This window comes from Danio aesculapii, chromosome 6, assembly GCF_903798145.1.
Source record: "Danio aesculapii chromosome 6, fDanAes4.1, whole genome shotgun sequence".
NCBI classification, from domain to species: domain Eukaryota; kingdom Metazoa; phylum Chordata; class Actinopteri; order Cypriniformes; family Danionidae; genus Danio; species Danio aesculapii.
Genome location: NC_079440.1, coordinates 37259587 through 37283296, shown reverse-complemented (window position 1 = coordinate 37283296; position 23710 = coordinate 37259587). Strand labels below are relative to the sequence as shown.

Genomic DNA, 23710 nt, shown 5'->3' with positions numbered 1-23710 from the left:
TTGTGAAGATTTTGGACATCTTCTTGGACACTTTTAATGCTTCCAAACAGTTTGCTGCAATTATAGATCACCCTTTCTATGTATGATTTGATTGGACAGGAATCACAGGACTGATTTTTCTAATCCCCATAGACAGAAAAAAAATAAAATAGTGACTGCAGATTGAAGGAAAGTAGTGGAGATACAGTGCTAAAAATGTACTCAAGGGAAAGTAAAAGTATACATTTTTAAAACTACTTGGTAAATTACAATTCCTGAAAAAAACTACTCAATTACAGTAATCTGAGTATTTGTAATTTACTTTACACCACTGAATTTACACTACATTAAATTTGCAAATATGTAAAGTATTTATATGTATACTCATGAGAAGGTTTAGAGGTATCATTGTGGGATGAGGTATTTTTAAATACTTTAAATGAATATACTAGGATGTTTTCAGACACCCAATTGCAATTTAATGAAAATGTGTTTCAGTTTAAGTTTGTATTTGTTATTAGTTCTGTTGTATTGAAAATATAAGTATGGATGTTTATGGTAAACAGAAATACATTTTAATGTAATTTCTTCATGTAAGTCCCTATGAATCTGGAATTTTTTTTCCCCAAAATTCTGTTTTCTGCACTGTAAAGAATTAAATGCTATAAGTTAGTCCTGACAGCATTTTTTTTTAGGTCATCGTAACTTATTAAGCTACGTTAATCATGTTCTAACTTAATTCTATAAGTTATGCATTCTGTTTTAAGTTGGTATAACATAATGTAAGTTCAATGGACTCATAAGTTTAAATAATTTAGGCAACCAGGATTTTTTTTACAGTGTGGGATTCATTTTAATGTTTTGCATTTCAGTTTTAGGCCAAACAGCTAAATTAGCTATATAAATAGCTAATCTAATTAATAAAAAGGTATCAATTTTAATGAATCAATAAATTATTTATTCAAAATTACACTCTTTATAAGTATGTCATGATCACCAGCGATTTAACAACTAGAGTTCGCTGGTAAACATTTACACTCACATAGGACTACAAATCTGCTGGTAAACGGACTACAAGAACACACACAACCGGTTCCAGATCATGACTGATTACACTACCACAGCTGAAAGTTCTCAAGGACTGATTCATGGACTATAAGTATGGCTCAAACACAAACACTGTTGCTGAGTCTTGTTATCTGTTCTTGTGACATTATAATGCGTTTCCCTTGCTCTGCTTATAAAGTTCACTTGTCTCTTAAATAGTCCTTTATTCCATTAATCTTTATGTACTGTTTTAAATGCACAGTCCTTCAGCAGTATTGCAGAATATTTGCATATACTGTTAAAGTCAGAAATATTAACCCCCCTGAATTATTAGCCCCCATTTGTTTTTGTTTTTTTCTCCAATTTCTGTTTAACGGAGAGAAGACTTTTTCAACACATTTCTAAACATAATAGTTTTAATAACTCATCTCTAATAACTGATTTCTTTTATCTTTGCCATGATGACAGTAAATAATACTTGACTAGATGTATTTCGGGACACTTCTATACAGCTTAGTGACATTTAAAGGCTTAAATAGGTTTATTAGGTTAACTAGGCAGGTTAGGGTAATTAGGTAAATTATTATATAAGGTTGGTTTGTTCTGTAGAAAATCTGAAAATAAAATAGCTTAAAGGGGCTAATAATTTTGACCTTAAAATGTTTTTTAAAACATTAAAAACTGCTTTTATTCTAGCTGAAATAAAACAACACTTTCTCCAGAAGAAAAAATATTACCAGACATACTGTGAAAATGTCCTTGCTCTGTTAAAAATCATTTGGGAAATATTTGAAAATGAAAAAACATTCAAAGGGGGCTTATAATTCTGACTTCAAAAGATGTACTCTTATATGTAATGCAGTATCTCATTTCTCAGAATTTTTTTAAAGACAAAGATAAAAATCAAGACTAGAATTTGCACATTTTCTTCCTCTTTTTTTATAACACAATTTAGCCAAAGCATCTATAAGCTGAAAAAAATGTGAATGTTAAGATGTGCTAGCTAGATTTATTGTGTTTGTATTTGCTGACTACCGCATGTACAAAGCAGACTTTCATAAAAATGTTGATGGTCAGTACTTAGTAAACCCAGAGACAGTGTATTTTCTCTTTGAACTTGGAGACTTTGTATAATTTTCCTTTTAAACTGCAGCCGCAAGGCCTTATGAAGTTTTACCAACAGTTGTTTCTGTTCTCACGTCACTATAATGAATATATGGAAATTCCATTATGCTCTGCAGGCAGTTATTGCATCTTTAATGACCAAATTAAAACCATCGCCTCAAAGTAGCAAAATAACTAGATGTTAAATGTAAATCTGAGACTACTGTAGCGAAAACAGCTAAACTGTCACGTTAGCACTTTTAAACATCCTATCACTTGACAATAAATCACTTTTAGTCAATGATTTTATCAACACAAATTGCTTTGATTTTATGCTTTTAAATGAAATTTGGCTAGATGACAATTGTAACGCAGCAGTTCTGAATGAAACAGCTCCTTTTAAACTTTTTTTTGAGGGTTTGCAGAGCTAATAGGAGAGGTGGAGGCATCACTGCCCTGTTTAAAGATGTCTATGAGTGTGAACAAGTGTCATTTGGTGACTATTTGTCTTTTGAATATCTGAGTAGCACTAAAAGATGCTCCACGCATTTTACTGCTCATTATCTACAGACCTCCAAAATATTCTCCAACTTTTATTGATGATTTTACAGAGCTGTTATCATTAGTAACCTCTGAATTTTAATATAATTATTATTTTAATATTTTAATATTCACATTGATAATCCAGAAATCAATGCTGGAAAAGAACTGATGACTGTTTTGAACACTTTTGATCTGACTCAGCATGTTCAAAGACCCACACACAATCGCAGACACACTTAATCTACTTATAACTAAGGGTTTACATATTTCATCGACTGCTGTTAAGGATGTTGCACTATCTGATCATTTCTGTATTTTCTTTGATATATTGATCACTCCAGCTATTGAATCTGTCTCTGTCAGAAAGAGATGCATAAATGAGAACACCAATGAGCAGTTTATAAAGGCCATATCACTAGCACTTGTCTCTTTTATTCTTGTTTATGTAAAGCACTTTGAATTGCCACTGTGTATGAAATGTGCTATATAAATAAACTTGCCTTGCTATGTTTTCCTGTTAAGTTTGGCTTTGGTGTATTCTTCTGTATTGGCAGAATCAAAACTGAATGAATGAATTATGGCCAGTTATTTGAATGCAGTTGTCCTGCTTGCATATTTTTGTATAGAAATTATTAGTTATATATTAGTTTCGTATATTGATTAAAGGCATTCATGTTTAAGGTGTGAGTGGTAATAGTAATGTGCATTAGCATGTACTCAAAATGCTGGCCTTTCCCAAATTGTATCACTTCACTTTTTTCTTTTTTTTAAGGGTTAAGAGGGGCAAAAAAAAACCTTATAATTAACCAATTACTTTATTCCTCAAAATATTTTATGCATGCAGATTTGGAACATAATAAATGAATTATCCTATCAAACCACAGCTGAAAACTGCTCAAGGGTTGTTCGGGTACAGTTTATCCAGGTTTCATTGAAGACAAATTGTGTTAGAGCAGCAGTTCCTGGATGTCTGGTAAAATGAAGTCATGAGTTTTCTCTAACTGTGTGTCTCATTTTCCAGGAATGAACGTCCCGTCTCTGACTGAGATGAAGCAGCTTTGGAAGATGCTCTTTCCACTGCTGATCCTCCTTTACCTATCAGGAGCTGTCCAGTCTCAAGTAAACCCAGGTAGATGTTTATTTTGTTTTTAAATATGAGATTAAATGACTAAAGCTGTAATGAAAATACAAATCTATCAGTCATTTTGTCATTTATCTGATAAATATGTTCAAACGTTTGATTAACCCTTATGTACTGTTGGGGATGTTTTAATCCACTGATTTTGAGTCTTAATATGGCCACAACTTTCTCTCTGTTTGAGCAAATGGACTGATGTTTTGTGGCAAATCTTATTTTGACATATTTTGGGAAATTCTTTGAAATTATTCAGAAATTCAACAGTACACTCTGGGCAAGTTGACTACCCTTCTGTAATATTGGTGGCTGTTTTTGCCCCATTGACTTCCACTATAATCAATTTTTGATTGCAAATCCTTGACACCAAATAATCATGCAATCTTGATCCTTTGCACCTTATGAATGGGAAAATAAAAAACAAATAGCTCAGCTCTCAGACCTTAGTAAACATGGTGAGTGTATTTATTCATGCACACTATAATCTGCTGTTTTACTCCATATAACTCCATATAAAAGAAACATTTTCTGCACAGGCCTATCTAAAGGGTTAATGCTGCAAACTGATGATCAACAGTAAAAATCTAAAGTTTTACCTCTTCCCAACAGGGAAAAATATCAGCAATCAAGAATGCATGATTATTTGCTGTCAATGCTTTGCAATCAAAAACGTCATTATAATGGAAGTCAATGGGGCAAAAACAGCCATGAACATAATGAAAGGGAGTAGATAAAAGTTTAGAACCTCTTGAGTGTGAGTAAATGGTGTGGAAATTTTTGTTTAAGTGTGTACTATCTCTTTAATGTTTTTTGACAATCAACCTCAGTTGGAGCTACAAGGGCATTGACCATCAAAAGGTGGATATCCTGTATGTGTTTTGTCAGTTATTAGAATGGCCAGATTCGAGGCAACTGAGAAGTGCATAGCAGTACTTTTGCATGAATTTACAGGTTATAAAGTTTATGTGGGCGCTCATTTTTTCCTGTCTTTAAACATGTTTGGCCCAATTCTCATGTTTTAAAAGATGAAGTGCTATGCAAAGGCCATTTCCTGGCTATGATTGGAAATTCAAGACTAGGACACTCTTTCCACTCCTTAAATTCATAAAAGATTACCATTTACAGATACACTATTAAAAATGAAGGTGCCATTGAAAAAAAATGTTATAGTGTAAGGAGCATTTAATAATTTAAGGAATCTTTTTGCACTATAAAGTAATTTTTTGGCATAAAAAGGTTTCTTGAGTGTTAAACTTTCTTTATGGAGCCAATGGCAATATACCCTTTATTTTTAAGAGGTTATAGTGATCCTCGAATAATAAAACACTGTACTTATTCAGACTGTTTTTCCCCCCTTGAAATGCAAACAAGCTAAGATGATGGTTGTAGCTATCATGGTTTGCTAACAGTTTGAAACACCTTTTATTGTTTCAGTATTTATAAGCATCCACAGACAGAAGTAAAGAGTGACCAATTGCATTAATCAGGAGAGTAATGGTAATACTTTACAATTTACAAAGTTTACAAGACTTTACTCAACACTTGGTGTTATTAGTTAACATTAGTTATTGGGTTAGTTCAAATTAATTAACAATAAAAAAAGCATCCGTTAAGCATTACTTTATCATTGTTAATGTTTACTTACACAAAACACTAATGTGATTATTAATGGATTATATAACATGACCTAACAACGAACACCACATTTATTCAGCAACATTTAATCTTTGTTCATGTAAACTTGACTTTAATTAACAATGACTATAAAAAAATTAGTTATAAGAACAACAATTTAAGTTTGGGCAATTATAAAAAATGAATTTACAAAAACTAGGAAAATTAAGTTGGAGTAACGGCATGCAATACAAAAGTTAAGTTAGGGTAACTAGAAAAAAATAAGTTGTGGCAACTAGAAAATGAAGTTATAAGAAATAGAAAAATTAGGTTGGGATAAAATGAAGTTATAAGAAATAAAAAAAATAGGTTGGGATAAAATGAAGTTATAAGAAATAGAAAAATAAGTTGTGGCAACTAGAAAATGAAGTTATAAGAAATAGAAAAATAAGTTGTGGCAACTAGAAAATGAAGTTATAAGAAATAGAAAAATTTGTTTGGGATCAAATGAAGTTATAAGAAATAGAAAAATTAGGTTGGGATAAAATGAAGTTATAAGAAATAGAAAAATAAGTTGTGGCAACTAGAAAATGAAGTTATAAGAAATAGACAAATTAAGTTTGGGTAAATAGTGAGTTGGGTTAAAACACTTGTTTTATAATTAATGAATTCAACAGCTAAATGAGTAAATAGTTGAACTATTGCTTAAAACTGATGCTGCTTTGAAAAAAATATTGTGTTGTATACATCAGGGAAGTTTAAAAAAAAGACAAATAAACACATTCCTATGAGTAAAAATATGTATATATGTTAATTTATCATTTAGAGTTAGATCCATTTATAATCATATTTTCATATTATCATTTAGCTCTTTTACATAAAATACAGTTGAAGAAAACATTATTAGTCCTCCTCTGAAATTTTATTGTTTCCCAGTGTTAGGTTGCAGCTGGAAGGGCATCCGCTTGGTAAAACATGTGCTGGATAAGTTGGTGGTTCATTCTGCTGTGGTGACCCCTGATTAATAAAGGGACTAAGCCGAAAAGAAAATTAATGAATGGATGACATTTTATTTTGCTGTCTTTTACTATAATTGCGGTACATACATAATATTTTCCTCTCTCTTTTTTACAATATTCAGTTTAAAGAGCAACTTAAATGCTTAACTAGAAAAGATTAGATCAATTATTGACTAACAGTGACTTGGACCATTGAACCAATTGAATTGGTATTATTAATCATTTAACTACGATTGACCTTAGCTGTTCAAAAAAAGTATTATTATTTTACTGTTAAACCTCACTTGAGAGAACTTTAATTTCAAAGGGGGTCTTTTAATTGTAAAAGCCTTTTACATTTCAGGATGGTGGGCTCTCGCATAAAATTGATTATTTTCGGAGTTGTGTGGCAACAACGATTTAAATGATTTAAATGGATCTAAATGATTGAAAACTCCTGGTATAAATGCTAAACAATGATGACTTGACTTAAATACTGTGCAGCTTTCAGGTTTGTTGATATTCTCAGTGTAATGTTACAAATAACTCTAAACAATATCATAATAATTGAACACCTACAGTAATGTGGACATTGCTGACACATTTGCTCTGAGTTTAAGCTCAAAAACTGTGTTTGACAATTTATGAGACAAATCTCTATGGAAATCGGTTACTGTGGAACCACTAACATCATGTGGTCACAATCCCCGATTTTATAAGGTCAGATTGCTGCAAGTCGCATTGTTGTTTTTGACTAGGCCTGAAACTAGCAGTCTTGTAGTTGTGATCAATGTAAGACTGAGGTCTGGAAGATTCCCAGATTCCTTTCTGGTTCTCATGGCTTCTTTTTTTTTATCTGTGTCTTTCAACTAGTTTTTTTTCTCTCTAGCATGGGTGGTTTGTGGGGAGGAAAGTGTGATGTCAATGTGAGGTTCAATTATATTTTACAAGGAAACCAGAAGCCAGCTCATGGTGAGCAGCCGTACAGTAGAGACTAAAGCTAAAGTCTGGAAAGCAGCTAATACCAGCATGGCTAGAGGCTGTTTCTGCTGGGATCCCCCAGGATGAAAACCACACTGCGCTCTTGTACTGCACTGGGCTGAGTTCCTTTATGAAGCAGAGGAGTTTGATTAGCCAAGGTGCTTTTGTTACATTGATCATGTGTCCATCACATGAATAAAATCCATGCCTTACAATAAGACGAGGCACTACAGACAAAAACACTTGTATATCTTGCACCTATCAGTTTTGAGATTTTGACCTTTCATAAAGATAGAATTATTAATCAAATGCATAATGCATACACTCAAAAACATTTCCTACTTGTTCAAACTAATTTAAAATTAGCTGAATAAACACAGCTCTTAAGTAGTTTGTGGAACAGCTTAATTGATTTGTGTTCAATCCACTTACATTTGTAAATTCAACTAAGTGAAGTTTATTCAAGACTAGGACACGTGCTTATGACTGCTTGCAGCTGTTCCCACATTATCCAATTCATGATTCACCAATCAGAAGATTCCTAAACCACTATAAATACCCTAAGTTCCATACATAGATATTTACATTAGATGTCACCAACCCTGTTGTTGTCTATTGGAAGGAATGCGTCAATAGAGCTGCCATTTTAGTACAGGGTAGCGCTCCATTGAAATGAATGCAGGACCAAGGTGCAGTGGAGGACTGTGGCCATCCAGAGCCAGAGAAATACACAAATATGCGTATATCTATGATCGGGAGTTTTCCTGGTGGTCATTATGCAAATATTTTTTTAAATTAAAAAAATTATAGTTTTACATCACTTTTCTACATTGATGGACAAGTGACCGCACGGACATTATGACAAAGAACGAGTGTTTGTGTGCATGGAAAGTACAATCCACCCTCCCTGTTAAATTTGATGTAATCTGTGTTGTGAGTGAATCTGTTATGAACGACTCGTTCACTGAGCCGACAATAATACATGTTTCTGGCACCGCAGTATCTTGTTGTCATATTTCATAACATTGTTTGCTTATTTTATTCAACAAAACTTGCTAGTTACTAGTGTGAACTCTTGAAGTTAACTTAACCTATTTGTGTTGGGACAACATGAAGGAATTGTATGGAACCCAGCATTTTTTACTGTGTATTTCTTTTGTCAGTTTTTCAGTTTGTCAACTGGCTGATTTTCAGGTTTTGTCTATAGGTTTTAATTATTATATATGTTTATTGGCCGATTTCAAATTTCCCAGTTTTATTCAATGTTTAATTTGTAAATTGCAAGGTCCCGGACAGATCGGGGTAACATATCTGGCATGTTACCAGAGAAGGGAGTGTGTCGCGGAGAGCGAGGGGTGGGGGGGGGGTTGTGTTGTGGATGAAAATAAAGAGAGGTAAGGGGGGTTGCGGACGAAAGTAAAGAGCAGAGGGTGGTGTGTTGGGGGATTTAGGTGTGTTATGGCTGGGGTTAGCAGCGGGCGGGGATAGTAAAGAAAGTAAAGAACGTTGGTGCATGTGAGGAGGTGGATCGGTAAAATGAGGTGCTGGATCAGAGTTCAGAGGTTACAGCACAAATGAAGCCCTGGTTTTGTTCATATCATAAGGTTTTTGAAGAGGGATTTGTTCAGACATTTGCCTAAAAAATGCTACATTTTTATCAACAAAAAGTTATTAAAATTCATTTATTTTCTGGTGGTTCACAAAGAACCAAGAAATTTAAACCTGACTTTATTTGATGTTTTGATTGTATGCAAATTAGCTTGTTTAATTAAGTGAGACCTCATTTGCATATTTAAACAAGATATTAAAAAAAGTGTAATGTAAAAAAATTTCAGCTCAAAATATAATCAATTAACTGTGTTAACTGTGCTTTGAAATGTGCATTGTTTATTCAATGTTTGACGTAATCTCAACTGAAACATAAAGAGAGGGCAGGACATAGAGTAGCCCCTCCTCACAACCAAAAGTGTTTGGTTTTTATCACAGTTCTGCCAGTGAGAGTGATTGAGCTCAAGCGCATCAAATTAAAAGTAATTGAGAAGCGTTTTGAAAGGGGTGGGGCATGTCAGATACTAAAGATCATTTGATTGGTCAAGATTTAATGAGAAACTGAAGTATTTATCCGTTTAGGGGAAGTGACAAACAGCAAGCTTTAGATGTTTATATCAATTTTATGTCTTCTGAATATGAATTTTGTCACTGATTTGTTGCACACTAGATTATAGATATCCTTAAAACTAACACACTGATACTAACATCTAATAAACTTTATTTTAATTTTACTGCACCTTTAAACAACCTTTTAGAAAAATTGTAATGCAAAAACAATGTTTGCAACTCCTCCTAACATAACCGGAAGCATACAATATTAATAATTTTCCACCCTCGCTGTCCTGCTTTAAACATTCAAATGCATTAAATTGGCATTTGTATAGTTTAAGATTGAGGATTAAATTATGCAACAAGGCCATGAGGAATGCATATTGGTTTCTTTTATAGCTATATTATGCTCTAATATATTGCAGAGGAGGCTACCAGTCCATCTACATTGTTTAATTGTCACTTTGCTTTGTTTGACTACAAAGTGATGTTTGGCTGGTTTCAAAGTAAACACGGAACATGTAAAATGCTTTGTTAAACTTTGCTCTGTGTGGTTTATGTGAGGGGAGGCTAAATTGTTGAAAAGCTTTTAGATGGCTTGTGGTACAAGCAAAAATAACACAATTACACTCAGCTGTTCTGTTGCCGCCTGAATGTTCTAGATTGTTACTTTCCGGTTTGGAAGTGTCATAGAGAAGTGGGTGTAAGGGTTATAAGGGTCCCACACAATACTTCTTTACCACAAAATCAAAAGACAAAATATAAGAAATTATAGAATCAGTTATTAGAAGAATTTAATTGGTCACATTAATTAATTTAAAAAAAAAACAACAAAAAAAAACCGATATAATATTTGGGTTTTCTGTTTTTTTAATCATGTTTTGGGACTTTAATCTATGGTTTGACGACTTTTGATGTTGAAAATGTAGTTCTGCCATTTACCAAAGTAAATTATTTTGATATTTTTTTCTGTAGTACTTTGAAATCCTATATTTTGTATAGCTCTTGGAAAAAAGAGAGAAGTTAATAAATAACAGAAAAAAAGTTCTTGCAGCTATTACTCTGTTTATGTTGTTGTTTTTACTTTAATTTGCATGGCCAAACTAGACAATATCTTTTCAGACTACAAAAAATGTCAACCGGACAGAAATTTGTTGCATGGATTTATTTTTTAAGGTCTAAAAACTAGACAATTGCAGCAACAAAGTCACTAGGCCAAACAAAAGAAAAAAACCATAATAGATTTCCGTTTGGGGCGGCACGGTGGCTCAGTGGTTAGCATTGTCGCCTCACAGCAATAATGTCGCTGGTTAGAGTCTCGGCTGGGCCAGTTAGCATGTCTGTGTGGCGTTTGCATGTTTTCCCCGTGTTAGCGTGGGTTTCCTCCAGGTGCTCCGGTTTATCCTAATATCCAAAGGTATGTGCTATTGGTGAATTGAGTAAACAAAATTGGCCATAGTGTATGTGTGTGAATGAGAGTGTACGGGTGTTTCCCAGTGATGATTTCAGCTGAAAGGGCATCCGCTGCATAAAACATATGCTGGATAAGTTGGTGGTTCATTCCGTTGTGGCAACCGCTGATTAATAAAGGGACTGAGCCGAATAATTTGCATATTCAAGTGAATTGATATGAAAACCTCACAATGCAAAATAACAGTAAGGCTCCTAAAATAACAAATCAACAAACGATTATATATGTTATATATTGATTTTAAAATGCATGATGCTGTCTTGAGATATCTGAAACTCATTCATACATTCATGAAGGCTTCTTGTGCACTTTAAATGGAAAATATGAAAAATGTTAACTATTTACTAACTTTCATATAACTATAGTAGCATATACCCTATAATTTTCCTAAGTATGTATATATTTCATTCTAACATTGTTATTTTTAGAAAATTGCAAAACACGAAAGAGTATTTTTACCTTTAAAGGTCATAATGTCAAATTAATTGAATGAATATCAGTGTCCACTACGGTTGTTGCTAGATCGGATATGGTTGCGGCCAGAAGTTAAAGAGAATAATTTATATTATTTATTCAATTTCCCATTTATTTTATTTTATTAACATCTACCGCCACCCCAACCCTAAACCCAACCGTCACAGTACTCTAAAAAACAGTAGTTGTACTGAGTATTATTTATGTAATCTATTAAATTACCCAGAAAATTTTATTTTTTTAATGCCTACCCCCACCCCAACCCTAAACCCAACCGTCACAGTACTGTAAAAACAGTAGTTGTACTGAGTATTATTTATATAATCTATTAAATTACCCAATAAATTGTATTTTTTAATGCCTACCCCCACCCCAACCCTAAACCCAACCGTCACAGTACTGTAAAAATATTAATTATTGTTATAAAGTGTCATAAAAAATGCTGCTATATTGATGCGCATATAGCACTTTCTGCTGGCCGCGTATCCAATCTAGACTTTACCGTCCACTACTTTTTCCTGTGCCTTTGAATATTGAATGTTCCTCAGTTGCCTAGAAACGTTCTGCTAACAAAATAATAACTTGCTGAAACATAACGATACTTCAGAGAAATCTTTCAAACTTTCAAAAGTAAAATTTTTATTCTATATTTTTTTTCTGCTGTGAAAAAAAAAAGGACAAAGTGAGGTACATACCTTTGTGGGCATACTAGTAATTCATACACAGTTGTGGGCTATATTTAAAAATGATAACATTTCTGAAGGTACTGTGTTAGGGTATTGTATATAATGGCAGACATTCAAAAGCCTAACTCTAAAATCTCAGTATAATCTTTGAATGTATATATCACATCACGAATATTAAATTTGCTATAGCCATTCTAGGGCAGGATACAGCAGCGACAGGGCAAGTTTAATTATAAACACATTTCATACACAATGGCAATTCAAAGTGCTTTACATAAACAGGAATAAAAGAAACAAATATAAGAAAATGTTTTAAGAAAATAAGACAATAAAAAAATAAAATGATTAAAAACAGATTAAAATGTGTTAAAAGGTTTTAAAAGAATGCAGCAAAAGAAAGGCATAATAATGCCATATGTCGGATGTAGCACAGTGCTCATTCAGTAAAGGCACAGATAAGCAGTCTTGATTTGAGTGTGTCTAATGTTGGAGCACATCTGATCATTTCTGGAAGCTGATTTTAGCAGTGGGGGGTGCAGTAGCTGAAAGCGGATTTACCATGCTTTGACTGAACTGAATCTGAGTGATCTGTTAGGTTTGTATTCATTGAGCATATCTGTAATGGATTGCCAGTATCCCAGTAGTTCCATTGGGTAGTTTCAGTGTTAATGACGTAGTGGAAAAATCATATATTTTCGGGGTGTTTTGCCTTTTTTGCTATGCTTTAATGCACTACAATGCTTTGAAACACTGCCTTAGCAATACATCATGGTGTCCTATAATTGCTGCAGAATACTATTACTTCTCATCACAGGCACTTAAAAAAATCTTTAGTTTGGTGGTTAGAAAGAAAAGAATACCGTGCTAAAGGAGTGGTGAAATTAATCGGGATGGAGTCCATCACTCAAACCTCCTGAACTGCGTGTGAGCTCTGTGTGAGGATGTGACCTCGCCTCGAGTTTATTATTGAATGTAGCAGGAGCGCTAGCACGATTGTTTACAATGGATTCAACAATCAGACTGGAGTCTGTGGCTTGTACATACCAGACATTTTGACAACAGGAAAGTATATTGAAACAGCTTCTATTTCTTTCTTTTTCCCCCTTTTTTTTTTGCACCAGAGTCTCTGCGTGTTTTAGAGATATTTGTTTCTGCAGGCCAAAAGTCACGACAGCGATCTTTCTCACAATTACGATTTGATCATTTCAGTGTTTAACTTGTTGACCTCTGTGTTATAAGCGACAGAAGTTAATGACAGTGTTTGTAGAAATCCTTGCTTTCCACAAAGGTGGTGGATTTCTTTTCTTTCCAAGAGAGAGAGATGCTGTAACCTCTTTAAAAATCAGTTTTGCTCCTTCATATTTCCGCTGGAAAAAGGCAGCGTTTTTTTTCTACTTCTGGAAAAGTGTGTTAGCGATGAGATCTGCTCTGCCAACTTTCCTCTGTTTAAAATTCCCAAAGACTGTAGTTATACCATCCTACTCTCTGCTTTTTTCCAGTTTGAGTAATAGACTCTTACTTTTTCTGCTGTAAATAAAAAAAGAATGAAAAGAAAAAATGCAAGCGCTTTTTCTGGATGTTGATTAAAAGTGTGTGAATGTTTGTCTACATGTGTGTTTATGTGCAAGGTTTTGGACGGTTTGACAGCGAACATTGTAGAACAAATATACTATTGACAAGGATTAAGGATGGAAAAAGTTTGTCGGTAAAAGGAGGAAATAAGTGCCACTCGGACCAATGAATTACTACACGAGGCCGAAGTGGCCCATAAGAGAGAGAGAGAGAGAGAGAGAGAGAGAGAAAGAGGGGAAAGACCAAAAGCCACAGTTTCTGCACACAACATGAGTATTTTTCCACCTTTCTAAAGCGAGGGGTATTTTTAGACTCAGTAACTGGATGTTTACTCAATCAGACTGTAACCGTCTACTCTTGGAGAGCTGAAAAACAGAGAGTAAATACACGTTTTACTATTCAGTGTAGAAAAATGTGTTCCATACAATAGCTTCATGTTGTCCGAACACAAATCTATTAGATTAACCTAATTGCTTTTACAAATTTAAGTGGACTGAGCATAAAACAATTAAGTTGTCCCCAAAAAACTGTTTAAGCTTATTTAAAATAAGTAGTTTGAACACGCAACAAATGTTTGTGTGTGTGTGTGTGTGTGTGTGTGTGTGTGTGTGTGTGTGTGTGTGTGTGTGTAATTAAAAAACCTAAATACACATTATAGGCACCATATCAGGCAGACACTGTCAAAATTGCTTCCGGTTTCAATTTATTCAAGTGTATAATGGGTATTTATTACAAATATCAGTTCATTGGTTTCATCACTGTTTCTATACCTTTTTTTTACCCTGTTGTAAGTTTAGGATCAAATATCTGGCTGTGTTTTCTTAATCTGTCCTTGTGAAAGCTTTTCAAAAAGCACAGTTGGCCATGTGTCTACAGCTGAACAGCGCTGTGTTTTTGCAGGATGTTTGATGTATGTGGCGCTCTTGTGTCAATTGTCTGACACTGCTTTGCTGCATTCACAAAGCTATGGAAACTTTGCCTTGAAAGATGAAAGCATATACACTTTCTGTCTTTATGTGTGAATGTTTGAGCTGCTTTTTTGTAACTAAATAATCAGATGTAGATAAAAATGCAGATAAAAAATGCAGATAATGCTGAAAACTAGTATTAAAACATTCTAAGCATGCCATTTACACTAAATAAACACTACAAAACATTTTAATTGTATTCACATTCATATATTGTAATAAAACACTTATGCCTCAACCAAAAGGTTTGAACTTCTGTTTCTGTAAATTTCTCTCATCAGTCAATTTGGAATTTCAGATAGTAATCTAACATCATGTTACAAAACTGGTTGTAATAACAGTCATGTCTATGTATGAAAACACTTTTTTCTGCTCTTATTTGTAAAGTAGAAATGAGCACTTTCTATACACTTTCTGTCTTAATGTGAATGTTTGAGCTAAAATTATTTAATTTAGGAACAAAGAAAAAGGGGCTAATACATGCAATACACTATTTACGTAATAATGTAATGTATACTAATACAGCGCTCAGCATATATACGTACTCTCCTCACAAATCTCTTTTTTAAATAATATTTTAATAGGAAGCTATACAATATTATATTTGTGCATATACATTAGATTGGTCAGTACTGAAGCCCAATCTGGAGCTTATCTACAGAATAACTTACGATAATGGTCCAAAAACTAGTACACCTAAATTTATATGTTATAGAAAAATATTAAATACAAATTTAAAAAAGAGGAAAAATCAAGAGAAGCAAAAAAATATTTTGTTAATTTGGTAGGTTATAGGTTCAATGAACTCATAAGGTTAATTTGATTCAGCTTAATAATTTAAGGCAACCATGATTTTGTACATTGCATGTTTATTTTTAGTTATTTTACATCCAATGCATGATTTACTGGACCTGCACACAGAAACTGAGAAAATAAATCATTTTAGAAGACTATTTCAGATGTCACTTAGAGGTTTTTGCATCTGAACTCTTATGTAACATTTATAATATATATATATATATATATATATATATATATATATATATATATATATATATATATATATATATATATATATATATATATATATATGTATGTATGTATGTATGTATGTATGTATGTATGTATGTATGTATGTATGTATGTATGTATGTATGTATGTATGTATATATATGTATGTATATATATATATATGTATGTATATATATATATATATATATATATATATGTATGTATGTGTATATGTATGTATGTGTATATGTATATATGTGTATATATATATAAATATATATATATGTGTGTGTGTGTGTGTGTATATATATAGATATATATGGATTTTTTTATAATATATATATATATATATATATATATATATATATATATATATATATATATATATATATATAGATATAGATATAGATATATAGATATATAATTTTAATATATATTTACAATTGACAACTTACTATATAAAAACTGTATTAATTAAATTAAAATATTATCTTTCATTCACCTAAAAATTACAAATTATAAAAAAAAAAGTTTTAATTTGTTTTGAATGTGGTTAAACATCAAGGGTATTATATCAGAAACTGATTTATTTACTACACACATACAATGCTCAGCATAATTGAGTACACCCCGTTTTGAAAATGATTTTTATCCATTTTCCAGTGAATATAGGAAATGTATTTATTTATATAAACAGATTTATTAAACAGATATATTTATTAAAATTATATTTTAGTCACCAAACATATTTTAGAAATAGAAAGATACTACAGTAAAATACAACCAAAATATTGCAAAAAAAAATTAAAACCTACAAATTTTCCACAAATTTTTTGGCTTCTTGATTTTTTTCCCTTTTTTAAATTTGTATTTAATATTTTCTATAACATATAATTTAGGTGTACTAGTTTTTGGACCGTTATCATAAGTTATTTTGTTAGATAAGCTCCAGCTTTGGCTTTAGTACTGACTAATCTAATGGAAATGCACAAATATAATATTGTATAGCTTCTTATTAAAAATAGGAATTTAAAAGATAGATTTGTGAGGGTTGTACTTGTATATGCTGAGCACTGTATAATATGCATTAAAATATGTATAAAATGAAATATTTTTATCGCAAACATCGGTATTTGACATATTGTCCAGTCTCAGCCTGTAAAAGTAAATGTGTATGTCTGCATTAAAGTGCATTTATGTGTGTTAGAGAGAGAGAGAGTGATGGGGGAGGTTGATGTCGTTCTCTTACATCTGGAAGAGCTTTTTGTTGGGGGATTCGGCTCGTTTTGGATTATATCAGCTTGTCATTGCCAAAACCAAGCCTCTGAGGTTTCCCCCATCTTGACTTTTAAGCAAACATTTGGAGGAGAGACTGAAAAAAAAATTTTGAAAAGAGAGACAAAAAGTCCTTCACCACTATCCTTGCTATTGCTGGCAAGATCACAAAGGCTATTTTGTTGAAATGGAGGGGCCACTTGGAATAGGAGTGTCCTTGTACACTTTTTTCTGTTTTAATGTCCGGATCTTCATGTGGATAGTCAAAGAATGAGAGAGATATTAAGAGAGATTAGGAGGGTTTATATAAATATTTTCTGTTGCTCTGACAGTATCAGGTGATCGTGCAATCAAAATATAAAACAGTGTTTGAAAAATATACTGTTCAAATGGATATAATTATAACATTTATGAACCAATGCTGGTGGTCTAAAAACATTTTTCTGTTTAACAATTCTTCTTCAAGACTTTTCCCTTCTCAGAAAGCAAATCTGAATAAAAATTAGTCTTTTTATTCTATTTTAAAATAAAAAATTTCTATATTCCTTTATTTCTATAGCACTTTTGCAGTGTAGATTGTGTCAAAGCAGCTTAACAAAGCTCTAGCAAACTGAAACTGTGTCAGTCCAGTTTTTAGAGTTAAAGTTCAGTTTAGTTCAGTTCAGTGTGGTTTAATTTTCGCTGCTGAAAGTCCAAACACTGAAGAGCAAACCCATCGATGCTCAACTCACACAAGTCCCAAACCAATATAACAAAAAAATAATAATAATCAGATATAAATAAGGAATGCAGATGAGAAAAATGTATTTCAATATTCTAGACAATTTACATTGAATAAAACACTTTAATTGTTATTATTTATTTATGTATTTATTTGTATTTTAAATCATAATATATTGTAATAAAACACTGTTGCCTCAACCAAAAGGTTTGTACTTCTGTTTATTTCTCTCAGCAATCAATCTGAAATGTATGATGGTATTCTTACATTATGTTTCAAAAGTGGTTTTAATAATGATCATGTCTATATATGATATTTTTTCTACTACTATTATTTGTAATTTAGAAATGTGCACTTTTTGTAAAGCTGCTTTGTCTTCAGAATTGTGCTATAGAATAAATGCAAATATGTATGGTCCATTTAGTCAGATAATGTTGTGAAGCAGACGCTGAGACCAAAGGTGCGGATCCAAATGCAGTTTATTAATCGAGGTTGTACAGGCAAGGGTCATAAACAGGAGCAAAACATTATCATAAGGGTAATCCAATAATCATGGTCAATATACAGGCTAGAGGTCAGACTAGGCAGCAATGGGTCAAGACGAGAAACAAGCCAAGGATCAAAGCACGCAGGAAAAACAAACCAGGAGGAAACACTTTCTAATGTTCATGATAGAAAGTTCTTGTCTGCTGCTGTAGGAGTTGATGAGCGCAGGGAGTTGTGGGAGTTGTAGTTCATTCAGCAGTAATCGCCAAAGAGAAAACCCAGCTGGCAATTTCAACAAACTACAGGAAGTTATCGCCAGTGGAGACAACACCACTGGCATTGACAACAGTTAAAGCCTAGTTCACACTACAGAATTTTAAACATCGGCAGATTGCTGTGCTGTTCACACTACATGACTTGATTTTGTGTCTTTTAATCGCTGTGGTGTTCACACTACGCGACACTACGTAAATGATCCACAAGAGGGGGGTGACACACTACAATATCTGACAACAACTAGTTCCCCAACAGCTCAGTCCAGCTACCAAACCACAGCCAATGAAATGTTGAGGGAGGAGTAGTCAGAAAAAGCTGAACACTGCTTGTGTGCTTATTACATCACTGACAGCGTTTCAAGCAAACATCGTCAATCAGCTGATGCATCAGCGGATTAATTGCTCATCTGCAAGGTTCGAGTGGATATTGATACACAGAGTTTTTAATTTTTGTTATTTAATAACTCTTCGAAATAAAACTAACATATTTATAACACCCTGACGTTTCCTAAATATCTGTGTATTTCTTTCTAACATTGTTATTTTTTAAATTACAAAACAGTAAATAACTGAGCATTTCTACCTTTAATTACCATATCTGTGAAAATGACTGCATGCATGTCTGCTACTATTCGCTGTGACTTTAAATATGCACGCATTTTTTGCCGAGCAACTTCCCGCTAACATAAACATAACTTTCTGATCGCAAAAACTTCATATATATTTTTCAAAACAGCATTTTCTGTGCTGTGAAATAGCTCATGTTTGAAAGTGAAAACGAAAGTAAGGCCCAGACCTTTGCGTGTTCTAATATCTTAACTACATATCTACAGGCTGTATTACCAAAAAAAGATGATATTTCAGGGTAATGGTGTCATCAAATCTGATGACAGACATTCAAAGCTTAATTTTAATGTCTCAATAGAAGCTTTGAATGTAAATATGATGTGACAATATGACGTTTTATATGAGAACGCTCAGAATGACCAGTATGGTAATTCTAATAGTTACAGAACGCTAGTTCCCCTGTTAATATAGCCTATTCTCGTGTCCATGTTAATGCAGAATGAAGCGAGTGCTTCGATGCTCATTCTGGCCAATCACAGACGTTTCTGTTGAGCTCCTGAGCACACTGCCATTCAGCTCATGCTGATATGCTCTCTCATTGGCTGCAGCTCGTCGCTACATCTGACCGCACGTGGGGTCGAGTCGGCCGACTGGTCTGGAATATTCAGCATGCTAGATATTGGATTTCTGTCTGTGAGCTGTCGGCGATGCTTCAGTCAGCCTCTTTGATGCGTCGTTCAGTAGTTCACACATAAAGACTGGCGAGCGCCGAGCACCCGCAGATTATTTCCCTATCACAGCCCGATCTGTCGGCGAACTTCCAAATCGGGCTCAAACAGGCTTAAAATCCTGTAGTGTGAACTAGGCTTAAGGTCAAACGACTGAAATGCATAAGAAATCTTACTGAGCTTTCATAGCTGCAAGATGAACATGACTTTACATTGTTATTTGAAAGTTATTTAAAGTGTATATGTTGATGTGTATCATAAGTGGAACAATTGTTTTTATTTATAAATATTTTTATATTATATTTAAATTTTATTTTATTTTTATTGTTTTTTATTTGTTTTTATTATTATTACTACTAGTACTATTATTGTTGTTGTTGGTCCAGTGTGACAGCAGCTTCATCGTGTAAACACTATAACTGAGGAGGACTCTCCACCTGAATCCCCGGGTCTGAATGCAGACAATGTGGATAGCAGTGCAGCAGGTCTCTTGCCCTATCTATTTTAACTATTAACCCTGCCGATAATCTGTATGATTGTAAAAGTAGGCAAACACAGCACAGCAGATATAGGCGATGTGTATGAATGGTAACGAACTCAACTAATAAAAGAATTGCCATTCTCCAATTCTCAAACCTAAGGCTGCGGTCACACTGGACTTTTCTCCCCATAGACTTCTACGTGAATGTGTCAGACCTGAAACGCAAGGTCGTGTGTCAAGTTTTGCAGATCGCTGCGTTGGAAAGTTCAAGCTTGGTGAACTCTAAGCTGCGAAATCACATCACTTGACTGCGTGAGACCAATCGAGGATCAAAACATGACCTCTCTGTACAGGAATTTAAAATATGGAGCAATCGCTCGCTTTTTAATGTCTAATCATCTTGTTCAATGCCGCCCCTTTTCGCAGCGCCGTACGACTTTTCGCAAGCTCAAACTCTAGTGTGACCGCAGCTTAAGTTGGCGGTTCATTCTGCTGTGCCGACTCCAGATAAATAAAGGGAGTAAGCCAAAAGAAAATTAATGAAGAAAATGAATGAATGATTATTATTGCTATTATTACATTTTGAATACCAGTAGTCCCATAAACACTACTCTTTTTTTTTTGTCTCAGGTGTCTGTCGGTCCCCATTAGGCATGTCCAGAGGGCAGATTTTAGATGAAGAGATATCAGCTTCAAGTCAGTGGTCAGAGTCCACCGCAGCAAAATATGGCAGGTATGAAAACACACACAACACCCACACACATACACATAAGTTATAGTGCAGGTTATCTTGGTTGGAGCAATTTAAAGCACATCTGGTAAAATGTGGGTGGCCTTGTCTCAGTAAAATGATGTAATTATGCTTCCTCCATATATCACATCTTCACTGATTGCAAGTGTTCACATTCCCCTGCGACCAAAAATGAACTATTTTGGACTGAATTATGATGCAGAAAACTCAGTTGTAAAATAAAGGAGTTTGTTTTTTTATTTGTTTGTTTGTTCAGTTGTTTCTTGTTTGTTTGTTTAAATATTTTGTTAATTTCATTTATTCATTTTTTGTCCTAGGCTGGACTGTGAGGAGGGCGATGGAGCTTGGTGTCCTGAGATCCCAGCAGAACCAGAGAACATGAAGGAGTTCCTTCAGATCGACCTGCGCTCTCTGCATTTCATCACTCTGGTGGGCACTCAGGGGCGACACGCAGGCGGCATTGGCAATGAGTTCGCCCAGACGTACAAGATTAAATACAGCCGTGACGGCAGCCGCTGGATCTCCTGGAGGAACCGACAGGGCAGAGAGGTGCACGTTAGAAAAAAAAAAACACCATTATAGACTATTCAACATCTCATTGCATATGTGGCATCCTCTTCAACTCATTACATATCGCTGTTAAATGGAAACTTCACAAAACAAATAGAAATTGGCTGTTAATTTACTCACTTTTCAAGATTTAGGCAACTTTTCAGTTCAACATTAGAGAAGCTTTTTAGCCGAAACTGTGGTCCTTGGTGATTTATAAAATTCTAATTAATGGCTACTGGCAATAGGAGAGTTAAAAAAACAGACTAAATGAAATTAATTTATGTGACTCCTGATGATACTCTGAGGTCGGATGAAGTGAAATGATCAGTTTGTTCTAGAAACAGAACATTAATTATAATTTTATTACTTTTCAAGCCTTAGCAATGGTCCTGAAAGTCTTCATGACAGCTTGGAGCTTTCTACATCTTTTATTAATTACTTTAATTACATTACATTAATCTTGATAATGTAATGACATGTATGAAAATAATATAGAGATATGTTACCTTTTTGGGTGATGTCATTTAAGAATAATTGTTTTAAATTGTTTGATATAATATTTATTTATTTTAGTTTATTTTAAAAATATAAAAATATACTTTTTTTTGTAATATGTGTATATTTATTGCGGTATTACAATAAACTGTATTATTGCTGTATTAAGTATTACAAAAGAATACAAAAATATCACTAACCCTTTAGAAGTATTATATTATATTATATTATATTATATTATATTATATTATATTATATTATATTATATTATATTATATTATATTATATTATATTATATTATATTATATTATATTATATTATATTATATTATATTATATTATATTATACATTCATTTCCCTTTCGGCCTAGTCCTTTTATTAATCTGGGGTCGCCACAGCGGAATGATCCGCCAACTTATCCAGCACATGTTTTATGCAGCGGATGCCCTTCCATCCACACACACTCATTCACACTTATACACTACGGACAATTTAGCCTTCCCAATTCACCTGTACCGCATGTCTTTGGACTGCGGGGGAAACCAGAGCACCCGAAGGGAAACCCACGCAAACACAGGGAGAACATGCAAACTCCACACAGAAACGCCAACTGACCCAGCCGAGGCTCGAACCAGTGACCATCTTGCTGTGAGGCAAAACCAAATCAAGATCTAGGCAGTCTCAACATTTAAATGTTTTCGAATTGGGATGTCTTTGTTTTTTTGTTTGTTTGTTTTGTTCGTTTTTTCTGTGCCTCTGTAAACAGAGTCCTTAAAGAAATGGTTAACTGGATTTGGTGTGGCGATCTGAACCAAACACTTCTGGAATTAATTGGAGCACCGGCTATGAGCCAGAGCCCATAACATCTGTTCCTGACCTCGCTGGCCCTTTTGTGTCTGAATGACTTGCCTAGAAGAGACCAAAAAGAGCTAGAGTTAATGAAGACCATTCATTCATTTATTCATTTTCCTTCAGCTTAATCCCTTTATTCATCAGAGGTTGCCACAGCGGAGTGAACCGACATTATCCAGCATATATTTTACGCAGCGGATGTCCTTCCAGCTGCAACCCATCACTAGGAAACATCGATACACACTCATTTACACACATACACTACGGACAATTTAGTTCATCCAATTCACTTATATTGCATGTCTTTGGACTGTGGGGGTAACCCACTCCAACAGGGGGAATACATGCAAACTCCACACAGAAATGCCAACTAACCCAGCTGGGGCTCGAACCAGTGACCTTCTTGCTGTGAGGTAACACTGCTGCCCACTGCGCCACCGTGTCACCTAAAGAGGACCAGTGCCATGTTGTGTCCACATACTTTTGGCCATACAGTAGTCAACATTTAAAGTGTATCAAAACCTTTCATCGAAGCTGTCCTAAAACTATTGAACAACACCGATTCTTGTCTTAGGACAATTTTGAAAAATGTTTTTGATCCACTTACTGTTAGAGTCTAAATACATTTTTTTAATGCTTTGTGCAGGTGATTGAGGGGAACAGAAATGCCTATGACATTGTGTTGAAGGACCTGGAGCCACCCATCATTGCCCGTTTCGTCCGCTTCATGCCCGTCATCGATCACTCCATGAATGTGTGTATGCGTGTGGAACTGTACGGCTGTGAGTGGCTGGGTAAGTCTGATTACTAGTTTTAAGTGATAGTTCACCAAAAAATGACCTTT

At 33.9% G+C, this 23710-nt stretch overlaps 1 protein-coding gene across 3 annotated transcripts in view; it reads left to right on the top strand.

Annotated features, from left to right (window-relative positions):
* ddr2a (discoidin domain receptor tyrosine kinase 2a) overlaps positions 1-23710 on the top strand; it is a 72081-nt gene that overhangs the window by 22960 nt on the left and 25411 nt on the right. For all 3 annotated transcript variants that reach the window (XM_056460120.1, XM_056460121.1, XM_056460118.1), the window contains exons 2-5: positions 3695-3802; positions 20847-20949; positions 21285-21516; positions 23513-23660. In XM_056460120.1, coding sequence (XP_056316095.1) covers positions 3697-3802; positions 20847-20949; positions 21285-21516; positions 23513-23660 — 589 coding nt within the window. In that variant the 5' untranslated portion in view covers positions 3695-3696. The remainder of the gene's footprint in view (positions 1-3694; positions 3803-20846; positions 20950-21284; positions 21517-23512; positions 23661-23710) is intronic.